The sequence below is a fragment of the Crocuta crocuta genome, unplaced genomic scaffold (genome assembly GCF_008692635.1).
Source record: "Crocuta crocuta isolate KB4526 unplaced genomic scaffold, BGI_CrCroc_1.0 scaffold322, whole genome shotgun sequence".
Lineage (NCBI taxonomy): Eukaryota > Metazoa > Chordata > Mammalia > Carnivora > Hyaenidae > Crocuta > Crocuta crocuta.
This window is the reverse complement of record NW_027532592.1, coordinates 2,347,316-2,373,732: the sequence shown is the minus strand read 5'-3', so window position 1 is coordinate 2,373,732 and position 26,417 is coordinate 2,347,316. Positions and strand designations below refer to the sequence as shown.

General features: G+C 42.8%; 1 protein-coding gene across 1 annotated transcript in view; it reads right to left on the bottom strand.

Annotated features, from left to right (window-relative positions):
• Window positions 1-26,417, bottom strand: part of CDC42BPA (CDC42 binding protein kinase alpha) — a 285,304-nt gene that overhangs the window by 155,098 nt on the left and 103,789 nt on the right. Inside the window, exons 4-7 of the mRNA XM_077779914.1 lie at window positions 23,247-23,342; window positions 12,537-12,661; window positions 5,613-6,039; window positions 5,149-5,395 (exon numbers count right to left, since the gene is read on the bottom strand). Of these exons, the coding sequence (XP_077636040.1) occupies window positions 5,149-5,395; window positions 5,613-6,039; window positions 12,537-12,661; window positions 23,247-23,342 (895 nt within the window). The remainder of the gene's footprint in view (window positions 1-5,148; window positions 5,396-5,612; window positions 6,040-12,536; window positions 12,662-23,246; window positions 23,343-26,417) is intronic.

The following is a 26,417-nucleotide window of genomic DNA, read 5'->3' as shown; positions in this document are numbered from 1 at the left end:
GGCGTTTTACATATGTTGAGTTTTTTTTACCATTATGCTCTTTCTTCTTTCTTAAAGATCCACATTTCCTGCTGGGGACACTTCTCTTCACTCTGAAATCTGTCATCAGTGGTTCTTGTAAGGAAGGTCTTAGGGCAATAAATTCTCTTGGGTTTCATGTATCTGAAAATACTCTCTTTTAACTTCATTCCTGAAGGAAATTTTCACTGGATGCAAAATTCTAGGTTGATAGTTTTCTTCTTTCCAGTGTTGCCAAAATTGTTTAATTATCTTTTAGTACCCGTGGCTGTGATGTGAAATCTGAGCTCTTTCCACTTGTTTTTCCCATGGGAAATGGTTCTTCCTCTGGATGCTATCAAGACTCCTCATATCCTTTAACTTCATACTTTGATTTGGAGGTGCTAGGAGTGATTTTCTTTGAATTTCTATTGTTTTGGCTTGATGCAATTTGTTGACTCTATAAATTTATATGTTTCTCCAAACTTGGGAAGTTTTAAGCCATTATTTTTTTAAGCCATGTCTGGGGCTCCAATGACATCTTGTTAGATCTCTTCATCCCTAAATTGTTCATTCTTTTAATCTTTCATACCTGCTTTGCATAAGATACTTTCTATTGATCTATATTCAACTTCACAGACTTTTTCTTTTGCGTCTCCTTTCTGGTCGAGACATCATTCAGTGAATTTTTATCTGAGATACTGTGTTTCNCTTTTCATACCTGCTTTGCATAAGATACTTTCTATTGATCTATATTCAACTTCACAGACTTTTTCTTTTGCATCTCCTTTCTGGTCGAGACACCATTCAGTGAATTTTTATCTGAGATACTGTGTTTTTCTATTCTGAAGTTTTCATTTGGTTCTTCTTTTCTGTTACTGAGATTTTCTATCATCTCATTCATTTCAAGTGTGTCTTCTATTACTTCATGAAGTATATTTAAAAGAAGTACTTTTTTTCTTTTAAAAGGTTTTTATCTGATAACTTTTATAATTCAAACCTGGGTGACTTGGGTCATCTTGAGCTATCAGTCCACTTTCTCCTCTTGAGACTGAGTCATAATTTCCTGATAGACTAATTCTGGATTATTCTGTGCACATTATGATGCCATGTATGCTGTGGATTCTGTCAAAAATCTCCAGAGAATGTTGGTGTTTTCGTTTTACCAGACAGTCAGCCTGGTCAGTCTGAGACATATACTCTCACATCCTCCATAACACACCTGAGCCTTGAATGCAGTGTGCCAAGGGAAAGAAGCCAGTCAAAAGAGACCCGTTACATGATTTCATTTATATTAAGTGTCCATGCTAGACAAATCGATAAAGACAGATTAATGGTTGCTTAGGGCTAGAGAAATAGGGAACAGGGAGGTGAAAAGGGTACAGGGTTTCTTCTTGAAATGATGAAAATACTAAAATGGACTGAGGTAATGGTTAAATGTATCTGTGAAAATACTAAAAACCACTGTACATTTTAAATGACTGAATGGTATGGTATGTGAATTACATCTCAATAAAACTGTTAAAAAGGAATATTTATAATGAAATCTTAAAGCAATTTTTAACGAAGATCCCCCGAATACCACTGGCAAGTAACACAAAAAGGTAGAGCTCATTCTTTCCTCCTACCAGTGAAAGAAATTTGGGGAAAAGTCAGGAGCCAGTAACATACCAATGAAAACTATTAATGTGAATTATCAAGGATGAGATCTAATGCTATGAGGAGTAGAGCCAATTAAGAGAGGTCTGTGATTTTCAGATCATTTTTTTTAATAGTTTATTGTCAAATTAGTTTCCACATAACACTCAGTGCTCATCCCCACAAGTGTCCTCCTCCATGCCCATCCCCCCTCCCCCCACATCCATCAGTCCTCAGTTTTTGTCAGCATTCAAGAGTCTCTCATGGTTTGCTTCTCTCCCTTTCCCCCACCATTTCTGCCCTTCTTCTCCCCCTTGTTCCTCCGTCAAGTTCCCCCTAATCCTCCTATACGTGCAAACATATGATATTTGTCCTTCTCTGCCTGACTTATTTCGCTCAGCATAACACCCTCAAGGTCCATCCATGTTGCTACACATGGCCAGATTTCATGGTTTCTCATTGCCATGTAGTATTCCATGGTATAGATAAACCACATCTTCTTGATCCATTCATCTGTTGATGGACACTTAGGCTCTTTCCATGTTTTAGAACATTTTTTAAAACTGCCTCTGAAGGGTTTAAAGTAGGGAGAGAATTCTCCATTCTTAAAAACTGGGTTCACAGTCTACCATTACCTAACTATAGGGATATCTATTTCCACAAAGAACTGTAAAATGATAGGTGATCTAACCTGAAGAAAGGACTTCTCTCTGAAGATTATATGCATATCTAATTCTCTCTAATCAACAACCTTAAAGCATTATATGCTTTTTATCACTGATCTCCATGACCTGCCGACCATCAGTGACCTTCCCTTCTCTATCATGGTAGTTTTCTAGTATGATCCTTCTGGTTTGTAGACAACGAGTGCACCACTCTTAAAATGGTGACATCATAGAAAAAAACCCCACTGGAGACAGAAATCAAGGTAAGACACAATATTGGCTGCTAATATTTTGGTACCAGAATCAACGTTTTGATTATCCATGTATTATTTAAAGACATCACAAATGTCCTCACCTTTCCATTTCTGTCATTTAAAACAATCCAGAGGATCATCAAACACCACATTCTAATTAGATCGAGCTTAATTTTTGTTGTTCTAGTAGGATTTTATGTCTTCCATTATTAGCATGCTTGACAGCTTTAACACCAAGCCTATTGCTGAGTTTAATTAACACATGGAGAAAAAATTGGGGTCTTTCCCCTCAACCTATAATTAGGGCTTGCTTTATTCTAACCCAACATTTGGCGTGTACTTTAATCAACCGGAGTCCAACATATGCCACAGGATACTGCTTGGTTGTTGGAAATAATCTCTCTCACAAATTTTGCATTCAAGCAAATAAATGATTGAAGAGAAAGGACACACTCTTAAAATGCAAACTGCTTATTCAGGAAATCAAAAATGGAAATGCTGGCATCCAGACCTCACGTTGGAAACTGAAGTGCATGGATGGCAAAGGCGAAAATCTGATTTGACAGGCTGAAAATAACATATTTCAGGACTGCCGAAATAGTGTTTCAACAAACACGGAGAAAAAACAGTCATTTTGCTAAAAGCATTAAAAAATATGGACATGCTTTTATAACACTACTTTTATATTATATTTTTCTAAGTATTTAAGTGATATCTTTCACATTAAAATAATGATAAAATTTTATTCCTAAATGTTAATGTTCATTCTTTGTATATGTCCTCCTTCCTCAGCGAAGTTATTTCAATGTCTTAAGCCATCTACTTCCTATCACAGACAGGCTTCACATGTTCATGACCCAATTTACTCTCTTATTCTCCATCTCCACAGTGGTTAAGTATGTAATTCTTACTGCTTTTTTAAAATATTTTTAAAATGTTTCATTTATTTCNTTTTTTTTTTTTTAACCTGGTTTTGTTGTCATTCAGTTGCTCTCTATTATTAGAGTTAAGCTTATCTCAAAGTAATTTCTCAAAATAAAGACATATTTCCTCCATTCCTATTGAGTATCTCACCTAAGAAAATAGGCAGAATACTAGGAAAAACAGTACAGACAGAACAATACTTTCACAATGAATGAATTTCCAAAATTAAAATTTGTCTGACTTAGGCAAAACTATGAAGAAGTGTCTTCTGAAACTTAGTCTTTTTTCTAAAGGCAATAAATTGAAGGTAAAGATCATATTACTTCCATAAATAGTAGCCCGCACACCCACTCCAACGCCCAGGACACGAAAAATGATATTAAATGTTTGTTTGAGATGCATTAGCTAAGGGGCGCCTGTGTGGCCCAGTCGGTTAGGCATCCGACTTCAGCTCAGGTCATGATCTCACGGTTCGTGGGTTCGAGTCCTGTGTCAGGCTCTGCGCTGACAGCTCAGAGCCTAGAGACTGCTTTGGATTCTGTGTTTTCCTCTCTCTCTGCCCCTCCCCAACTCATGCTCTGTCTCTCTCAAAAATAAACATTAAAAACACTAAAAAAAAAGCATCGGCTAAGACATTAATGTAACTTAATTAAACATCAAGGAAAAGGGGATTTACTTTATTTTCCATATTCTCGTTATTTTCCTCCTATTGCTTCTTCTTAGTTTGCTTTGTGGCCACTACTACTCTACCCAATCTCAAAATACTCAAGCTCCTCAGGGCTCAGTCCAGCAACCTACTACTGACCATTTCACTAAGTGGACTCTGCTTACCTCGTGAACTACACATCTATATGCCAGTGAAACCCAAGTGCCTGGATTGCAGGTCCCAGCCTGACAGGTGGGAAGAAAAATCACTTCCGGGCAGGCCAGAAGCCTAAGCAAATTTGGCATCTTTGAGGAATTCACCAAGACGGAGAGTTTCTTGGGCCTGGTTTTCAGACTTTTTAAAATAAAGCAGTAGAGGTGCTTTTTATTTCTTAAAACTTCCATTTTTTAAAAAAGTCTGTTTATTTTTGAGAGAGGGAGGGAAAGCAAGTGGGGGAGGGGCATAGAGAGAGAGGGAGAGAGAGAATCCCAAGCAGGCTCCATGCCATGAGCACAGAGCCCAATGCAGGGCTCAATCCACGAACCAGATCACGGCCTGAGCCGAAATCGAGAGTCAGGTGCTTAACTAACTGAGTCCCCCAGAATGGAATGATTACAGATGCAAAGGAAACTGCATAAATGGTACAAGGCATCCCATGAGCCGTTCTACCTGGCTTCTCCACTGGTCACAAAACACGAAAGCAAAACCAGGAATCTGACACGACTACATTAATGTTGGAATCGGCACCTTTCAGCTCTTATCCTTTTTAATTCTGTGTGTAGTTCCATGCAATTCCAGCCCACATATCGACTCACGTAACTACCACCACATTCAAGATACACGGCTGCTCTGTCACCACAGAAAAGAACTGCCCGGTGCTGTCTCAGCCTCACTCTGCCTCTGACCTTGTCCCCTGGCCACCATTCAGCTGTTTTCTACCTCTGTTGTTTTGGTAATTCAGGAGTGTTAGATAAGTGGAATCATAAACAACATAACATTTTGAGCTTTAATTCTTGCCACTCACCATCATGCCCTTTGGGGCCATTCAGGTGGCTGTGAGTTCCCAGTGCTGCATCCTGGTACTGCGGGCTGAGCACTGCAACCCAGTACTGCAAGCCGAGTACTGCATCCCAGTATTGAGGCCAATCACTGCAGGCCGAGTACTGCATTCCAGTACTGCGGGCTGAGTACTGCAGGCCGAGTACTCCATCCCAGTACTGCGGGCCGAATACCACAGGCCGAGTACTGCATTCTAGTGCTGTATCCCAGTACTATGGGCCAAGCACTGCAGCCTGAGTACTGCATGCCAGTACTGCGGGCTGAGTACTGCATCCCAGTACTGTGGGCCGAGCACTGCATCCCAGTATGTGGGCTGGGTACTGCATCCCAGTACTGCAGGCTGAGCAGTGCATCTCAGTACTGTGGGCTGAGCACTGCATTCCAGTACTGAGGGCCAAGCACTGGAGGCCAAGTACTGCATCCCAGTACTGTGGGCCAAATACTGCAGGCCGAGTGTTGCATCCCAGTACTGTGGGCTGAGTACTGCATCCCAGTACTGAGGGCCAAGCACTGCAGGCCAAGTACTGCATCCCAGTACTGTCGGCTGAGTACTACATCCCAGTACTGCAGGTTGAGCACTGCATCCCAGTACTGAGGGCCAAGCACTGCAGGCTGAGTACTGCATCCCAGTACTGCGGGCTGAGAACTGCAGACTGAGCACTGTGTCCCAGTACTGCAGGCCGAGCACTGCATCCCAGTACTGTGGGCTGAGCACTGCATCCCAGTACTGTGGACCAAGTACTGCAGGCCTAGTACTGCATTCCAGCACTGCATCCCAGTACTGTGGGCCGAGAACTGCAGGCTGAGTACTGCATCCCAGTACTGCAGGCCAAGCACTGCATCCCAGTGCTGCGGGCTGAGTACACAAGCAGGTAGTCAGCATGCCACCTGAGGAAGGACTTGCAGGCTGTTTCTGATATTTTGCTATTACAAACAAAGCTGCTATGAATATTCACATACAGGTTTTTCTGTGAGGATGTTTTAATTTCTCTGGGATAAATGTCTACAAATGCAACTACAAGGTCGTATGGTAAGTGCACATTTACTTTTTTTAAACTTGCAAACTATTTCCAGAGTAGCCAAACCATTTTACGTTCTGTGGGAGATCTCCCTTCTCCATGTGGTCACTGGCACTTAGTATGACCGCTACTTTGTATTTTAGCAGTCCTAATACCCGCTCCCTGACACGTTGTAGCGGGTGCAGTTTCTAGTCTGCTGACGGCCAATGGCACGGAGCAGTGCTCTATGTGCCTCACTGCCACCCACATCTCGTGGGCAAAACGTCCCTTTGCGTCTTTCATCCATCCTATATTTGGACTGTCTGAGGTTTTTTGAGGATTGTGTTTCAAGAGTTTATATAACCTAGATAGAAGGTGTGCATCCTGTATGTGGTCTGCAAATATTTCCCCCATTCTGAGGCCTGCCCCTTCGTCCACTTACCTGGGCTTTCGGAAGTGCACGTGTTTAGTTTTGATGAAGCCTACTTTTAGTAATTTTCAGTGTCCTATCTTAAGAACTCCTTACCAAGCCCTAGGTCCAGAAGATGTTCTTTGATGTTTTCTTCTGAAAGTTTTATACTTTTATGTATTTACTTTTTAATGTTTATTTTTCATTTTTATGTATGTATGTATTTTTAATTTTTGAGAGAGTGCGCGCGAGCAGGGGAGGTTCAGGGGCGGGGGACGGAGGACCTGAAGCGGGCTCTGCGCTGACAGCACAGGGCCCCACGCGGGGCTCAAACCCACCAACCTGACCTGATCATGATCTGACCTGATCATGACCTGACATGACCTGTGCCCCTACAGAGTCGATTTAAGTCCATGACCCATTTTAAATTATCTTTCACATTTGTGTGACACTGAAGGAAGTTTCCTTTTTTTGCTTATTATTCCAGCACCACTTGCTGAAGACGACCCTTCCCCCACTGAGTTGCACTAGCACCTTCATCAAAATCAGTTGGGGGCATCTGTGTGCATTTCTGCTGGGTCCAGTGTTCTACTCAGGGGTCTGTGATTTTTATCCTTCCCCCACTACGTGGTCTCTTGCTTAAGGCAGAAATACATCAGTCTTAAGATCAGGTAGTTATTCTGACTACCTCATCGTCCTTTTCCAAAATCATTAAAAACAAAAAAAATCATTTTAGCTACTCTAGTTCCATTAAATTTCCAGACAAACTTTGGAGTAAGCTTGTTTTTACCTAAAAAACAAAGTCTTCACTACTCTAAACGGAAAACCTGTGAGCTGTCATAAATACTGAAAATGAAACGATGTTATTAAATCTGTAGCTACGGACAGTTGTTTAGGGACAAGCTAGGAGCCTGAGGCCTAACCACAACTACAAACACAAGGGCAGCAGCTGGGCCTGCTTGGGGGGGGGGAGGGGGGGCGCCCAACATTAATGCTTCCACCCTGATTTAAAACAAAAACAAAAAACAAAAACAAAAACAAAAACAGGGACACCTGGGGGGTTCAGTAGGCTAAGCCTTCGTCTTTGGCTCAGGTCATGATCTCATGGTTCATAGGTTCAAGCCCCGCATTGTGCTGGGCGCTGCCAGCTCCGAGCCCAGACCCTGGTTTGGATTCTGTGTCTCCCTCTCTCTCTCTCCTCCACTCACACTCTCTGTCTCTCTCTCAAAGTAAATAAATTTAAAAATATATTTTAAAACACCCTGCTGGGATTTTGATAGGGATGGCATCAAACCTGCAGATCGATTTGGGGAGAACTGATGTCACACCCATCAGCCACGCCCCCAGCTCTAGGGCTGCCATGTTTGTTCTGTCTTCTGTCCCACTGCACCCTTTCCCCGCCTCCTTTAAAAGGGGAGGGGCTGCTGGGGTACCTCTCAGTAGAAAATCAAGGGGGCAGCCCCTAGGTGTCCTTACAGACCACATTCCCAGACATCTCAGTACAGCGACCAGGAGGCGGTCTGTGTGCCAGCAGCCCGTCGCCAGCGCTGGAATAAGCAGCATCTTTCCATCGTTACAAGATTGGTTTTGTCGTTGTTTTTACAAGTTCCAAGCTGCTGTGACCTCGGTGATAAATCATGGTTTAGAATCTAAATTTAAAAAGCTTCCAGAGGAACCAGCACAGAATACAAGGCTGCTGGCACCTAGCTGAAGGCTTTTTTTCACTACATAATGTTACTAGGAAACGTTTTTACTGTATGGGGTCAGTGTGTAAATCAACTTTACAGCCTTCTGGAGTCAATCTCTGCGATTCGGATTTCCCTATCCCGTTCCTATCTCTTTCGTCTCCTGTTCATTAACATCTCCTCTGAAAACAGGTAAGGTAATGCTTTACATTGCGTTTTTAAAGTGTATTTCTAGACATTTCAAAGGAAGTTGCAAGGTTCTTGACTGAACTCTCACAATGTGCTCAGCACTCGCACGTACGATTTCATGACTCCTCTCATCTGCTACTCTCCTCTGCTCATTTCTCTCAATAAAACCACACATAAGTGAAGACAAAATTTGCAATATGAAAATGTCTGTGCTTTTAGAACACCAATAATGTATTTTATAAGTTTGGAAATAAATTTATTTTAAAAGAACACGGCGGGGGGCGGGGCATCTGGGTGGCTCAGTCGGTTAAGTGTCTAACTCTTGATTTTGGCTCAGGTTATAACCTACGGCTTGTGAGTTCGAGCCCCGCATCAGGCTCTGCGCTGACAGCACGGAGGCTGCTTGGGATTCTCTCTCTTCCCCTCTCTCTGCCCCTTCCCTGCTCACACACACACTCTCTCTCAAAATAAATCCATAAACATTTTCAAAAATAATAAAAGAACAGAAGGGAAAAAAAGTTATTTCCTTCCTCGAACACACCCAGTCTCCATTACTCCCTTTTTATCTGCTCTAACTCCCTATACTTGAAGTTCCTAATTATAAAACATTCTGAGATTTGGCAAAACGTGAAAACTGATACGCAAGTTTACTGTAAGACCAACTTACTCAACACACTGTTTTAATCAAACACGACAGTACCTAAAATTATCAGTAACTGGATGGCTCCCAAGATCTAAAGTCTATAGCATGGTATTCAAGCGTTTCCACAACAGGAATGGCCTCCCTCTTCCTAAAGTCAACGGAAGTTCTCTTCTCTAGACTCGTGCTCTGCCCGCCTGTGTCCCTGTCTCCTCCATGCCTTGTCTCTAGCATGCCTTCCTCTCTGCCCACAGAAAGCCTTTTTAGCCTGCAAAATCCTAGCAGTAAAGCATTCTCTTATGAGCATTATGACGTCGTATGAACAGGATAAATTCTGGCCTCGGCCTGACTTCAGTTTTACCCCAGGCTATGCTAATTACAGGCTCCTGTCTCTGAAGCTGGGTTTCCTCAACTATAAAACAGAACAACATCCAATTTAGATGACAGCCTAATCACGGAATTATTGTCAGAATTAGAAGAATACAGGTAACGTGTGTAACACATAGTGAGAGTTAAATAACCACTGGAAAAAACCATTAGAATTAAGCTTATCACTTGTTTCTCGGAGTTTATAATTTGCTTGTATAATTCAATTAAGAGTTCACAATCAGGGCTCACTCCATCTCTTATACTTTTGCCCCAAATGGTTATTTAACTTCTGTTACTTTAGTTCTTTATGTCTTGTCTTTTGTGTCCCCAAACAGACTGGAAGCCGTTCACAAGTCAGGACTATATGCTACACGTACTTGAAATTTTATGCAGTTCAGCTCAGTGCTATTTATAAAAGAAGACTCCATGAATATTTCCTCAGTAAAGCATCTACTAAAATACAATCTATCCAGAAAATGAGAACCACATTTTAAGAGGTACGCTGACCCAGCAGAACATGTCCACTGAGGAGTAAAGGGAGAGACAGGAGGGAAAGGAGGCGTGGGGGGGAGGGGCACAAGGTGACGGTGAGGGTATGTATGCGCATGGCAGATGGTGGGAGAGAGAACGTGTCCATAAGCCTTGATAACAGAGAAATTACAGATACTTAGATGTTTAACCTAAAGATGAGAGGACTTCAGGAGGCATGATAACAAGATAAATTAGATTATTATATGTGGTTCTAAGGCAAAACTAGGACCAATGATTAGGAGAAAAACTTCACATAAAGTAAAATCCTATGGCAGTGGACTGCCCGACAATGGAATGAATGGGATTCATTCACCACGAGGCACCTTGTAGCTGATGTGTGTGTAAGCAGAGCTCAGGGTTGGTAGTCTTCTCAGTGTCAACTCCAGGAAGACAGCTGTCGTGTGGAGGGCTGTACTGAGGGGGACGGTGTGTACCGTCGGTGGGAGGGGGTCTTGTGATGGCAGGAAGAGCTGTCACAGCTTGGAACACGGGCAGGTGACACAAACACCTCAAACTGACTATCTCCAATCCAGAGGAATTATCTTCAAAAGCAATCATTCCTTACTGAGAATTTAGATACGAATCGGGTAAAGTTTCCCTAAACCCCATGAGACTAACATTCTTTAAATGGTCAATAAAATGATACTTTTAAAGTATTTTTATTTTATTTTTTTNAAACAGGCTCCAGGCTCTGAGCTGGCAGTCAGCACAGAGCCCGACGTGGGGCTCGAACCCACGAACTGCGAGATCATGACCTAAGCGAAAGTCGGACGCTTAACTGACTAAGCCACCCAGGCGCCCCTATACTTTTAAAGTATTTTTAAATGACAGTCCTCAGCTAGGACCTTGGGTTACTGTTTGAGCAACAAAAAAAGCCCTTTAGTTTCTCATCCTATAATTCGTTCTCGAGACCACAATGCCATCTTAAAAACATGTTGTGTTCTGCAATTTTCCAAGTATTTTCATGTTTTTAGTTTCAATAAAATTTGTGACTATCAAACATCAACAGGGAAAAGCATAGGAGTAGGCTAGAAAAATTTTAAGCAAAATATTTTACTTTTGGGGCACCTGTGGCTCAGTTGGTTAAGCGTCCAACTCTTGGTTTCGGCTCAGGTCATGATCTCACAGTTCATGGGACTGAGCCCCACATTGGGCTCTTGAGCTGACAGAGCAGAACCGGGTTGGAATTCTCTCTCCCTCTCTCTCTGCCCCTCCCCCCGCCCTGTTCATGCTCTCTTCTTCTCTCAAAATAAATACACATTAACAAAAATATTCTTCCTTTAATAATGTCCTAGAAGTGCACTGCTAAGTAAACCAATCAGCAGAAGATAATCACATCTTAAAAAAAAAAAAAACTCACCACCAAAACAGAAACTTCCTCTTCTTCCCCCGCTCCCGTCCTTCCCAAAGATTACCATCACCCACAACTTAGAAGAACGGTCGCTTCTGTGTTACTGAGCAGAAGGACTCAAAGTGTGGTCTGGTGGCTGGACCGGCGGCAGCAGGAGCACCCGGGGATGTGTGGGAAATGCCAGCTCCCAGCCCCATCTGACCCAGAGCCCCGGAGCCCCCTGCCGGCGGGGCCGCAGCAAGCCCTCCGCGTCAGTGCGACGCGGCCCCGCGGTCTCTGACAACAGCACCTTCCCTCTCAGACGGGTCAGGCTCCGCACCTGCTGCTCCCCAGCGCCTCTTCACGCTCACATCTTGCACAACCCAAGATGTCCTCGTCTGAATGATTAATTCATCAGTAACTTTGTGATGGTTTCTTATGTTCTCTCCTTTTAAAATGTGAGCCTGCCGGGGCGCCTGGGGGGCTCGGTCGGTTAAGTGTCTGGCTCTTGGTTTCGGCTCAGGTCATGATCTCATGGTTTGTGGGGTCGAGCCCCACGTCGGGCTCCATGCTGACAGTGCAGAGCCTACTTGGGATTCTCTCTTTCTCTTTCTGTCCCTACCTCACTCACTTTCCCTGTCTCTCTCTCAAAAATAAACTTGAAAAACTTTTTTAATAAAAAATAAAAATAAAATATGAGACTGCCTTTAAAACTGTATGTTTTAAAATTTATTACACATAAATTATTATGAACCGTTCATGGAGAAAGAAATTTTTAATGTGTGTCAAGAAGTAGAAGAATAGGGGCGCCTGGGTGGCTTAGTCGGTTAAGCGTCCGACTTTCGCTTAGGTCATGATCTCGCGGTTCGTGGGTTTGAGCCCCGCGTCGGGCTCTGTGCTGACTGCCGGCTCAGAGCCTGGAGCCTGTTTCAGTCTGTGACTCCCTCTCTCTCTGACCCTCCCCTGCTCACGCTGTCTCTCTCTCTCTCTCTCTCCTAGAAATAAATAAAACATTAAAAAAAAAAAAAAAAGTAGAAGAATAATCCTAGGTGAAAAATCATTTTGTAAACAGGCCCACTTCTATCATTCCATCTTAAACTGCATACAGTTATACCCACATCTGTAGGGAAGACTTTCAATCAATCACTACACCGGTCAAGCAGTTTACAAAGAAACAATTACTCCACGGCCCTGGAAAGCACCACGTTGCCATGAAAACGCCTCCTTGGACACACACACAGCCCGCTGCCACGTGGGGGGGGGGNTCTTCAAATTTGCTGAGCAGCGTCAGCAAATCCCCGCCCACGTAATAGTCCATAACCAGGTACTGGGAAGGAGAAGAAAAAGTAAGCAAAAATAAGAAGGGTGAAAAAGTACATGTAACAGATCCCAAGGTCAAGTAGCACTGGGGTCAAATACTGTCGTCATTAATTAACAAGAAGCTGTGTAAGATGATCATGACAGGCTGTAAGCTTCCCAAGGCAAGAAAATAAAATTGTTAAAAACTGAGCAGGGAACAACAAAGGATTACCACTGCTTTGTTGTTATACTTTGCCAAGTAACAGCATCCAAAAGTAACAGCAACATCATCCCCTATAACAGACATTTCATAGAAGAAGAAACATTCTAATTCTCCAAAAATGGTGACAGTAACTCAGAATACAAGACAGTCATGCCTGTTGAATAAATTCCTCTTTATCATCATGACGTTTTCCTTCCTTTCTCTTGGACTGGCAACAACTTCACTAACCCAGTACTTGGAGCAGCATGTGGAAAGCACTATGATACAGGACATAATAATTTCCACGATGTACGTATTTCCCCTCTTACTTCTGATAGTGCAGAAATATCCACATGGACTCTTCTTAGGTCTATGGAAACAGAAGTCCACTAATTTAAGACATGGACTCTCACAAGTATGTGTATATGATACTGTGATTTATAATCATATATATATTTTTTTTTGGCACAAAGCTGGCTTTTGTTATTTATAACAAACTCCTTCCAACCACACTGGTATTTATGCTACTGAGGTGACTTTTGCAAAGCCCTTGGGTAACCTAAGGACGGGGGTGGGTCACCAGGGACACCAACCAAGACAGGAAGGTTGGAAATTTCCAGGGAAGGGCGGAGGCGGGACCCCTCAGTAACGGGCAGCACCCTGTGGACCACGCCTGCGTGTGAGGCCTTGCTGGCACCCCGGAAGGAGGAGGGGAGAGCTTCAGGCTGGCCAACGGGTGGAGGCGCCGCTGAGGGGGTCGGCGCCCCTCTCGCCACACCTTGCCCTGCGCACCCGTGTCCGGGCGCTGGTCTGAGTCGGGCAAGCTGCTGCGGCAGATCGACCACGTGGCACTGCCCCCCCCCCCTCCCGTTTGACGCGGGTGTAGAAACCCGCTCTCCTAACGGCAGAAGCAAGGCGGTACGGAGAGAGTGCCATGCAACAAAGTGAACCAACAGTTCTCCTTCACCACGGGTGTGTGTGTGCCGGGAACGAAAGGACAAGGAGTTGACGCCAAGATGTTCGCAGGGATTAGCTCTGCGGTGTTAGGTTACCCGTGGTGTCACAGCTTTCTGGTATTTCCGTTCTTCTTTGTTTTTAAGTTTATTTATTTATTTTGAGACAGAGAGAGAGAGGGAGCGTGAGCAGGGGAGGCGCAGAGACAGAGGAGGTGAGAAAATCCCAAGGAGGCTCTGGGCCACTAGCATGAAGCCCGACACGGGTCAGTCCCACAAACCATGAGATCATGACCTGAGCTGAAGTCAAAGGTCAGATGCTTAACCGACTCAACCACTAGGTGCCCCGCTTTTTGGTATTTTCTGTATTGCTTTATAAATATGTATATATGTGTGTATTATTATATTAATTATATCATACTATATCATATATTATGTATTTTTTTTAAGTTGAGTGAAAACAAGACACAGTAAAAAGATGGCCTCTGTAGACAGAGATATCTGTATTTAAATTTTGACCCTGGGTTATAAATAACTTTTGAAAAATAAATTACTCTCTTTGACACTTTATTTTGTCATCTATATATCTATGCTAACGACACCTTCTTCAGAGCATAGCACTCAGCGTGAAGGAGAGCACACAGAAGATACTTAAATGTCAATTTTAACACCTTGAAGTTAAAATGATTTTATTACCAAGGGGCACCTGGGGGCTCAGTTGGTTACGCGTCCAACTCTTGATTTCGGCTCAGGTCACGACCTCGCAATCATGAGATCAAAACCTGTTTTGGGCTGTGCACTGGGCATCGAGCCTGCTTAATATTCTCTCTCTCTCCCTCTCCTTCTGCCTCTCTCCCCTGCTCGTGGGAGCACAGGCTTGCTCGGTCCCTCTCTATTTCAATAAATAAACAAATAAGGAAAATTATTTTATTGCCAAATAAAGATATCACTTCAGTGACATCACCAAGTTGACATTTAAGATTTAAAGAGTCTTGAGGAAATTCACATTCGTACATTAAAATTATAAGCATGGGCAATTTTTGTTAAATGAAAGCAACCAATTTAATTTTTCAAATCCTTGAAAATCAGAGAAACAATGTATTTCAAATCCTGGTCTACAGTTTACTTGCTCTATTTACTAGGCCTAATGTTTAACAGACCAGACCCTATCATGAAGATCAGAACAAACCTATATAATGAAACTCTTAGCATAAACATGTTGCTAGCAAGGATGGCGGCTGTGGAGAAGAAACCCACATCTACTACTTTAAAGACGTTCTGTGAGTAGCAAACACAAAACTTTACAAATAAAGAAGTCTGCTATCAAAACTGGAAGCAAATACTTCCACACAGAAAGTCATAAAACATGACTCACCCCCTTCAACAAACATTCACCGGGTGCCAATCAAGATTTTTCTATCCCAAACCCAGAGAAGAAACCAGGGGATAAGAAGGCAAAGGGCTCCTCCATCCGAGGCTTTCCTGCCTCGACGGTGCACAGGAGCTACTGTCTCCCAGGCTCCTAAGGTCTGGGGGTAACCATCTGCCAGTCCACTGCTAGAAACACCCATCTCCACATTTTTGCCACCCACGGTCCCATTCAAAGTTTAGGCTCCCTGTGTCAGCCTACCGCCTACTTTTACCCATAATCTGCTACGTGCTCCCTCTTAATAAACCCCGTGGATCCCTTTCCTTGGGCCTCTCCATGTGTCTTACTGGACCTCTTCTATGATAATAAAGCTCCATGAGATTATGAATATAATTTTGTATATTTTTGTATATACAAATATATAGATTTGGGCGCCTGGGTGGCTCAGCTGGTTGAGCGTCTGACTCTTGGTTTCGGCTCAGGTCGTGATCCCGGGGCTGTGGGGTCGAAAGCCCTGCATCAGGTTCCATGCAGAGCATGAAGCCTGCTTGGGATTCTAATAAAATTTTTAAAAAATTATGAATATCTAATTATTCCTAGTTTTCCTTTCCTGCGGCCTGCTAAACAGCATGCTGGCTCTGCCTGCTCGTATACTCTTCCCCTACTCTGCCCTCAGAGGTAAATTAGCTGTTACTAGGACAGAATTCAGCAACTGGAGAGAGCAATGAGCAGAAACACCAAAGAAAATTCATAAGAGACAAGCGAGGAGTTAAAATTAACTACACCTGCAATCGGGTTTTGGTATTAGGGAGACAAGATGCATTAGAAACGGAGAATAAAAACCTCACATAGGGAAAAAGCTCCTTCTGTCCAAAACCGAGCCCAGCAGATCCCTCCCAAGAGCTGCAAGGCATTCTTTTACGTGTTCCCCTTTGTTCAGGACAACGTTTGTCTCAATCGCCCAGGTCCTGCAACTTCCTCCTGAATCTCCTGGGGTCCATCCACTTCTACCCCACCCACTTCCCCAATCCTCATCCAGGCCCCTGGCCGCCTCCACTGTATTACTCTTACAGGTTTAGGGACAAAGTAAATAGCTTCCTATTTTATATTTTATTCTGTAAATGACTTTCTCGGGAATGGAAGACAGAATACCGAACGAGAGAGAAACATAAATATAAGCTCATTCACAATTCCAGAGAGAAAGGACCCACTGTGTGTGAATATCACACTCCACAATGGAGCCGCTACAGTGACTAAGTCAGGCCTCCTGCCTCGATCGAATTTACAACCTAATGGAGAAGAAAACACAAATCAGTGGGGACTTCAGTGTCCTGTAAATACTGTGACAGGAAAGTAGAGGGTATTGCTGTAGGCCCTTTAAGGAACAGAACCTGACCTTGGATCATGTTCATTCATTCATTCGTCTAAAATGTCTTTTTGTACAAGGTGTGAAAGCTACTCTCTTATTTAAAGAGTCAATTATCTGGGGCACCTGGGTGGCTCAGTTGGTTAAGTGTCCAACTTCGGGTCATGATCTCGCAGTTCGCGAGTTCGAGCCCCGCATTGGGCTCTGTGCTGACACCTCAGAGCCTGGAGCCTGCTTTGGACTCTGTGTCTCCCCTTCTCTCTCTGCCCCTCCCCCACTCATGCTCTGTCTCTGTCTCAAAAATAAATAAAACATTAAAAAATATATTTTAAAAAAGAGTCAATTATCTAAAAAAGCAGTTAAATATCCGTTCTTTCCTGTAATTAAACTGAAATGTCCCCTTATCATAATTCAGGATGTGAAATACACTTGGATCTGCTCTTGGGCACTCTGTCTTCCTGTGGTTGTCTATTCCCATGTCAATATCATATGGCTCTCCGTGAATAATTAGTAAAGTTTAATATCTGCTAGAACTTCCTACTTATCAACTACCTTTAAAGTATTACCCAATATGGCAAAGATGTCTTTAAGCAAGTTTAAGAAAAATATAGATTGAGGGGTAATGTTGGCAAGATATGTCAAGGAGATGATAATCCCATCACAAAGGCCTCCCACCAGGTGTCAAGAAGAGGGCAAGCAATCCAGCAAAATGAGGCTGAGGCCGTATTAACAATTAATTCATCTGAGAGGAAGCACAATTAGCCAATTATTATATGGTCACAACCAAAGTGACAATGAGATCCATTTTATACCAATCAGAGCAGCAAGAAGCCCATTCTTGTTTTGGGAGCGGTGAGTTGAAACAACACTGCGTTCTTGAGGATGACACACTGCAACTCCTCGGGAAAGTAACTGCCTGTATCTGTTGAAATTTAAAAGGTGTGTGTCCTTGGACCCACTTTTAGGAATACAGTCAATGAAAAGAAAAACTCCAATTATGTCGGGCATGTGGACAAGTATATTTACTGCACAGCACTTCGATAACTGCAGCAAGTCAGAAGCAATATGAAGAGAGATCAACAAGAAACTATTAAATAGATCCATTCAACATGGTCATTCTGTGGACTCTTATACAGTCGCCAAAAAGAATAATTAAATATATATGCCCATGGGATCATTGAAGGACAAGAGCAAGATGCAGAGTAATATATACTTGGTTTTTACATTTCTAGCGCTGTGTATTGTAGAGGCAGAAAGAGCTAGTCACACTGCAGTGGACCAGTGCAATCGAGTTCTGTGAAGGGCCAAAGGTGATGGACCCAAAGTCAAAGGCAAACAGCTCACCCACACTGAGAGGAAGAATGAGAACAGGTACAAATAGGAGGAAATCTGCACAGATCCAGAGGAGGTGAAAGGTAACACTGAGACTAGAGCAGGGAAAGTGGGGCGTTCATGCTTGAGTGACCAGCACTTTCACTGTCCCCATGAATTAGGAGTCCCAGAGTGCGGACACAGGGTACTTAGATAAGGTCCCTGTACTGGACACAGGGATCGCAGCTGCTGCACCGCCTTACGGCTGTGTATTCAGAGGTGTAAGAAGTGAAACAATTTGCCCAAACACACCCTGGGCAGTGGAAAAACCAGAACTCAGGGTTCTTGATCCTGAGATCACTTTCTTTTTACTCAAAAGACTCAGTTCCATAAAAAAGCTGACTACATTCATGACATAAAGAATATGCGCAGAATGCCGGAATAATAAAAAAGAAATTCAAGGTCCAGACTGAGTCTTCAGCAATCTTTCATCCCTCCAAAATAAACCAGACCACTAGGTATGGCTGTAACACACCATAAGATTTCCAGCTCCCAATTTCTTTAAAAAAAAAAAAATCTTTATTTCAAAGCTTGTGCTTCTAAGAAACTACATTCCAAAGAAACAATGCTAAAATGTGTAAAAGCACACAAAAAATGAACTGTGTTCTGGAGAAAGAACATCTCTTAGAACAGATCTGCTTTTGGGAGTTTCCTTAGGGAGAACAGGAAGTCCGTTTAATCCACCTGCTGCCAGAGACACCACTAGTTAATCCTGGAGCCCACACTGCACTAACCCCCTTCTTGCCTTGTTTGCCAACAATTTCTATCCTCAGCACAAACTGGATTCCAGTAAAGAGTCCGGAGTTCATATGACTAATCACCATCTAACATTTAAACGTCTCTTATCCTGTAAACCGTTTACAAATGCTAATTTAAGAAGTAAAATTTTTGTTTTAAATATTTTCTGGATTTTTTTCCCCTCCAGGATAAAATACCTAAACAGGAAAAGTGGACAAGAAGGTATGAAGAAGAGACACACTGCACGGATTCAAAATATTCTAAATATCTAAGTGAGAAAAACTGTTATGTGACCCTGTTGATGCAACTAGGCAGGTCTGTGTTTAATTAGTTTTTTAAAAAATAAAGGTTCTAATCACATTTTAAGATCATTCGTTAAGGTACGCAACTTATCTGAAGCACATAAAATGCTATGACTCTATATTTTTCCAGCAACGGGCTGTGGAGATATCTGAGCAGGTTATACGTGAAACTGAAATTATTCCTCATGGCTTCCTCGAATCACACAGCACTGCAGATCAGGTTATTTTGGAAAAGAACCGTAAAATAAATTTTCCTTTTTGGTATCTAAGACTAGATTTGCCAACATTGCTAAATGATTTTATTTTCTAATATTTCATAAATATTCAACAGAAAATCTTTGGTGATGACCAAGGTAATTTAGGACTCATACTCTTGAGACTAACACAGCGCAAACTTCCCCTACGCTAAGGAAAACTGGCAATTTACAGGAGATTTTGTCTATTTCAGTGCCCCTCCTGTTANACCGCGAGATCATGACCTAAGCGAAAGTCGGACGCTTAACCGAGTAAGCCACCCAGGCGCCCCACTCTAACTTTTATTCTAATAGAATTAATCACACAGATACACAGATTACTTCTCACCAAGAAATTAATGAGTGATGTATACAGATTATTTCTCACTGAGAAATAACTGATATATACAGACTACTTCTCACCGAGAAATGAAAAAAGCCATGTTAATTCTAATGTCAAAAGCAAAGGGCACACAGAAGACTAAACTCAGAGAAGACAGAGTAAGTCAGACTTTTTGTCAATGAAAATGAGGCAAAATTTTACTATACAAGATTCGGTAGTTGGACACTCTAGTTCTGTATCTGTAAATTTCTACGTTTCTAATGAAATGCAGAGTTTTAAGCAATCCCTGAATCCACAGTGTTGTGCCTATCTATAACAGAAAAACACGGTGACTGGTGGATTTTAGTCCTTATTACCTAAAAGCCTTCAAAAGTCCATCATGATGAACTGCTGTAAGTTTGCTAAGCAAAAACTTGGTGTGTGTTTACTCTTGGAAATTTTGCTAACAAACCTGTGTAGATTGTATTTGCGCTGACACACTCACCACAAAAATTTCACAGAAGTATGGTAAGTTCAAGTCAAATACCATCCCACTCAATTTAACAGAACTGATGTATGCAAAGCTCTACACCGTGACTTTTAAACAATTCTGACTAAAACCCACAATAATAAATACGATTTATATGATGATTTGATACATATTATTCAAGAAATAAATGTCACAAGACAATAACTCCTCTTACTGCTTGAACTCTGTCATTTCCTGTTTTACTTAATTTTTTAAATGCTGGTTGTAACCCCCCTTGCATTGATTTTATGATCCACCAACGAGTCATAATAAAACTTTCAATCTGAAGTTTGAAACACACTATTTCAGTCTGGAAGCGTGTAAGGAATATAAAGACAAGATCTGGCCTAAATTAGACGAACTCTGTGACTACTAAGTTACACAAACTTTTAATTATATTTTCGCTTAAAGATGGCAGGGTTCATGTCATTTAAGTCAGAGATGTATACAGACATGTGTCACTCATATAATGGCAGCACTAATTCATGAGCATATAATTTTTTATTTATTTTCTTGAGAGAGATAGAGAGCAAGTGGGAGAGGGCAGAAAGAAAGAGACAAAGAATTCTTAGCAGGTTCTATGCTGTCAGCTCAGAGCATGATGTAGGGCTTCAACTCACGAACCACGAGAACATGACCTGAGCCGAAGTCAAGAGTCGGACGCTTAACTGAAGAGGCCCCCGAGGCACCCCTCATGAGCATATAATTTTAATGAAGCATATCCCTCACTTGGAAGGCCTTTACTGACTGTTCTGATACCTGTGTTTCGGAGTGTCATTTCACTGCAGATTCATCACTTCTAACTAACGGTCAGGTGGGAGTTCTCCATTGCCGTAAAGTGGGTTTGGAACTATGGACATTTCCTTAGCACTCAAATCCCCAAAACTAGTGCTAAATATAGTTTGAGCTCAAAAGGTCCATCTGAAGCAAGCTTATGTGGAAATGGGGATCTCATTTCTTTTCACTTTTGACAGCATGAGAATTAGATAAAGCAGCTCGACAGGACCTGCGATTCCAGTTAAGGTGAGCTGTCAACATGACAGGGTAAGTTGTACATGTCTGTGTGCTGCTTTGTCCTAGAATTTTGGGTTAAATTTATTTTAAAACATATCAAGTCTACAGGAAACACTAATTTCACAGCTATTCAGTATTCTCTAATAATGGCTGAGGGTGGGTTTTTTTTGTTCAGACATGTTTCGATCTTGGCCCTTTGCCACAAAACGTTAACAGTGTAAAAGCACCAAACACACGGACGTGCAGCTGGGATTTCCAACGAAATTTCACGGATGTGGGAACAGTTGCTTCCATGAGACTGAGTAAAGCTGACCAGTGACATTACTGATTCAGTGACAAAGGACAGATTCACATATCTGCTGCCGGCTCCCTGCTGACTAAGAAGACAAGGGATATCTGCGGGCATTAGGCGCCTGGTATTTCACATTACGTGTAAATCCGTCCATGCCTGCTTTCACTGCTCTCCATCGTAATACATCGAAGCAGAGAACATTCAGGTTGTACCTAATTCGTGTCTTCTCAACTTCTCTGAAAATTCTTTCACTGTAAACATTCCACACTAACTATTAATAAAGGCTGGTGTGTCGGTCACTGCAAACTCAGGCCCGGCGCCTCAAAGAACAACAGAACGGAATTCATAACCTCCTTCAACTCCAGAGCCCAAACCAACCACTCAAAACTCAGTTTCTGGTTTTAAAATCAACTACTGCTGCTGTTCCCAACGTCCCCCATTCTTTAAGCAACTGTTCTCGCCCAAAGGCTGACCGTCAGAGCCGAGTCTATTCTCTATGAATGCGTTTCTTTGGCCGCGGCCACAAGCCTGATTGAATTCACTGGACGCTGGGAAGCGGCCGGTCATCCCGCCCGCCCGTCTGACAAACAGGCCTTCACGCGCTGCCTACGGCTGCTGCACCCTTTTCAGGTTTTATTTCTGCGACGAACTTCTGCGGTGATAAGGTATTGTTTTCTGGTCTGTGACCTTCCTGACGGCTAGGAATGCTGCGATCGGAGCTCAGAGCTCGCCGTGCACGGGGGACACCCGCGTTCCAGCAGGACAGTGGCGGGCGGTGCCTGGCCACACCGGGGAAATCCCATGTTGGTCTAGAATGCCATTTTAAAAAATACACAAGAGTTCCATGACCAAAAATCCTCATCGCTTTGAGAAACGTGGTTGACTTCTTTCCCGTGGCCTGTCCGGGGCTAGGTGCTGGGACCCTCTCCCTCTCTCCCCCCCACGCCCCTACTCTCCCCCCCACCGGGGCGAACGCAGCAAGCTGCTTCACCCTGCACACTTGGACTCACCTAGCCCGCTCTGCCTCTCCTCCCTTCTTGGCTTAACTGACAGTCGTCTCAGAAGGGTCCTCACCGACCTCACGCCTTTCAGTGAATGTTCTACCTTCTTCACCTGAGACCCTCTGAGAATATTACTTACCTGACTTCGGATTCATCGCCTGGAACAGTAAAAACAGAGCTCCTCTGTCCCTTACCACCACGTCTCCAGAATCTAGAAAGCAGCGCCTAGCACCCGGCACACGTCCAGTGAACGTATGTCACGAGAACAAGACATCGTGTTAAATTTTCTACCCCAGGACCCAGTGTCGTGCGTGGCACATGGCAGGAACTCAACACGTGTGCGCTAAAAAACCGCAAAATAAAAACTGGGGCCAGAAAACACAGGGGTCGTAGGCGGGGGCGTGCAGCCCCCTGCCTCTCCTGCTTCCTTGTTCGTCCCTTCAATCGTCACTTAGCAGCACTTTGCATGCTTCTGTTTTCCTCCGAGCTCACCCCGGTTTCTTCTGTCACGTGGTCCGTGACATCCCACACAGAAGCAGGTGCAGCCTGGATGCAAAACGCGGCTCTGCTTAAAGTGGCACGTGGCCGCTTTGAAAACTTTTATGTAAAATTCCAAGTAGTAACAGAATACTACAAACAAGACATACCGGGGAAGTGGTGAAAAGAGAAAATCCTGAGCACCTTTTACAGAATTTAAATGTTTGCATTTAGTGTGGACTTGCCTATTAAAAAGCATAAAAAATTCCAGGGGAAACGTACTGAAGTACCCCGGGGGGAGGGGTGGAGGACAATTTCTACGCTGTGGAATTCGTGGTTTTCTAAATAAAAACTACATTTAAATACCGCTTAAAAGAAAATAACCGTAAATTCTGCCCATAAAAACGTAATAAGAATACTGAAACATATAGAAACGGTTCTTACTAAGTTATTGTCGTCCTGGAAAGCATAGTGCAAGGTCGTAATCCATTTGTTATCTCCATTCACTAAGACGTCCCTTTCTTCACGAAAACATGCTGTCTGAAAAGGGGGGAAAAAGATTTTTTAATGAGAGGACACTTCACATAAAACTAGGAAATATATGATGCAAACAACTGCTTAAGATGTTTATCATGCTTTCTGTCCTGGAAAAGGAACACATCCGAGGTTATAGGACTGGTCAACAAGTCAGGCACCCTCAGGAAGGAGACAACAGGGATGAGACCCTTGAAAACATTTCCTATGAAGCAACACTGCCGTAGTTTCCAACAACCAGAAAAATGCACGTATTCACCCCGCAACCACGGCCCATGTAGGTAACACTTTGCCATCTTTACTTCCGTCCTTTTTAATTTGAAGGACATAAAATACAAGTAAGTGGTCATCTTGCTCTTTTCGCCCCACCCACCTCCCCTGATAAAATGACTCATCCGCAGATGTTATTTTCTTCCCCTCGTGTGCCTGGATCACACGTATACATGTCCAAAAACAAAGAAATGCTTTGCATTTTGAAATTTTCCATGAATGTTATCATTTTATCTACCCTTCTGCAACTCGATGACTTCTTATTCAATGGTGGCTATTTTCCTTTCAACTGCTGTGACAGCCTGTTGGAACCTGCTGGAATTTATCCACGCAAACCCCCAGCCAGGAAAACACAGTTACCTTCATTTTGTTACTAGGGTACTGCGGTGAACGTACCTGTATGAGAGCCTCTCCAGGTATATGCTTAGGGGCAGAAATGCTACCCAGAAGCATTTTCAGCTTTACCAGACATAGCCAATTTTCCCTAAGTTTGTGCTGGTTACTACCCGGTGGAGAAGTCTCCCCTCTTCCCCACATCCTCAACTGCATTTGGCATTATAAGACTTTAAGCGTGTCAATACAGGGGGTGTAAAACCCCATGCCACCGTTCTTTTCATTCACATACTCCCAATTACGCACGCAGATAAAGAGCGTTACCTACGCTTCCTGGACAACTGAACTTCCTCTGAATTGTTCACTCACCTTTGTCCATTTTCTCTAATGGACTGTTTTTTCATTTTTGATTTGTAGGAGTTTTAGTTTACTCTGAGACTGTATTTCCACTATTATAAAAGTAGAACCCTCAGAAATGTGTGGCTAAAATTAAAACATTTTATATGATACAATATAATTCTATAATCTATCCTTTTTATTTTTTAATGTTTATTTTCAAGAGAGAGAGTGAGTGAGAGCAGGGGAAGGGCAGAGAGAGCGGGGGTACACAGAATCTGAAGGAGGCTCCAGGCTCTGAGCTGTCAGCACAGAACCTGACGTGGGGCTCGAACTCACAAACCGTGGGATCATGACCTGAGCCGAGGTTGGACACTTAACTGACTGAGCCACCCAGGTGTCCCAATAATCTATCATCTTTAAAGTTTTAATTTAAAAAGCCCCAGTACACCAGAAAGTTCAAAAAGAACTGAAGGGTAAAAGTAAAATCTCAATTTTCTGAGTCACGCCCCACACTTTCAGTGTCACGTGTGTCCAGGTCACCACCAAGAACTCTGGGGTCTCAGAAATTTCTTAGAAAATTTGTGTCTCTGGGTGAACGCACGGGTGCATGTGAACACACGCAATATTCACGTGGTGCCTCATCTCCCCTACCTTTTCTTTTCTTTATGCAAATCAGATCACGGTGCTCTGCAAGTTTGTTTTTTGTTTTTGTTTTTGTTTTTTTTCAAGTAACAGTATACCCGAACAGTTTTCCAAACCAGGACACACACCTCCTTCTCCCTACTGGCTGCATAATACTCCGGGCACACTGAAGAGTCACCACAGTATTCTATCTGGGGGAGGTGCCGACTTTCAGAACTCCCATAAAATAAGCTCAACAGCCATAATACACAAAACTATTAACATTACCTCATCAAGTACCCCCGTTTTTTCCCATGTATTTCCATAAATTTTATTTGATCAGATAAAACGTCCAGAGCCATGCATGAATTGGCACCAGAGAAAATTTTAAAACTCGTTAAACCAAATCAACAAGCAGCTTTACCTGCCAATCCGGTGACTGAAGTTCACTTGATGCTTTGGTTCACTTTAGCAGGAAAGCAGAACCACCCAACTCACTCCCTGCTAAGTCCTGTTTCAGAGCCTGAGTGACATACACTTACAGTCCGAGAGCGGCACAGACTGTTCGAGCCCAGAAGACTCCTCTCTCCTGACTTTATTTTGTTATAACAGCTTTCTGGAATCTCAAAGACAGTCTAGCTAAATTCTAAAAAACGTTTGACAAGGGACTCCAAGTAAACAAAGCTCCAAAGACAATTTGTCAACAGATTAAACGTTAGCACATTCTAATCTATTCTGAACCATTCAGTGAAAAAATAATTTTAAAAAATATAAACTATAACCCAGAACTTCAAACATATACAAGAGAAAAGAATGAAACCACTTCTTCCCCACAAGGTTCTCATCAACCAACTTCAACAACTATGTTACTGTTCCATCCTGTTTCATCCACACCCCTCAACCCTTCACCCTTGCCACCACCCTCCCTCCATGGAAATGTGTGTGTGTGTGTACACATGTGTGTACACACATTTCCATGGAGGGAGGGAGGGTGTGTGTACACACACACACACACACACACAGACTTTTTTTTTTTTTAAGCAAACTGCAGACATCCTAGGATTTTATTGGTAAGTATTTAGGTATTAAACTAGTCCTATCAATGCCTCAGATACCGAGATTAGATGTTAAACACAGTCTTTTTTGCTCCAGTAGGTCACACTGTCCTCAGGTGTCACAACTGGGGTAAGGGTGGTTAGGACAATCTCATGGGAAGAGGCCGAGGATGCTGCTACACATCCTACAATGCATTAGGAAGCTTATGCCTCAAGGACTTATCTGGTCCCAAATATTGTAAGTGCCACTGCTGAGAAACCTTGTTCTCAATCAGTACGAACCACACCATGATGCCTGCATTACCTTAAGCTTTATGAAGCTGTAACAAGGAGTCCACATGTCTAAATAGGCTGTAATAATGTCTTTTACCTTTAAAAAAAAACTCAATAATTTTTAATATCCCCCTTTAAAACAGAATATTTGAGTATATAAGAATGTAATATATATGTGGGAGGGGCTGCT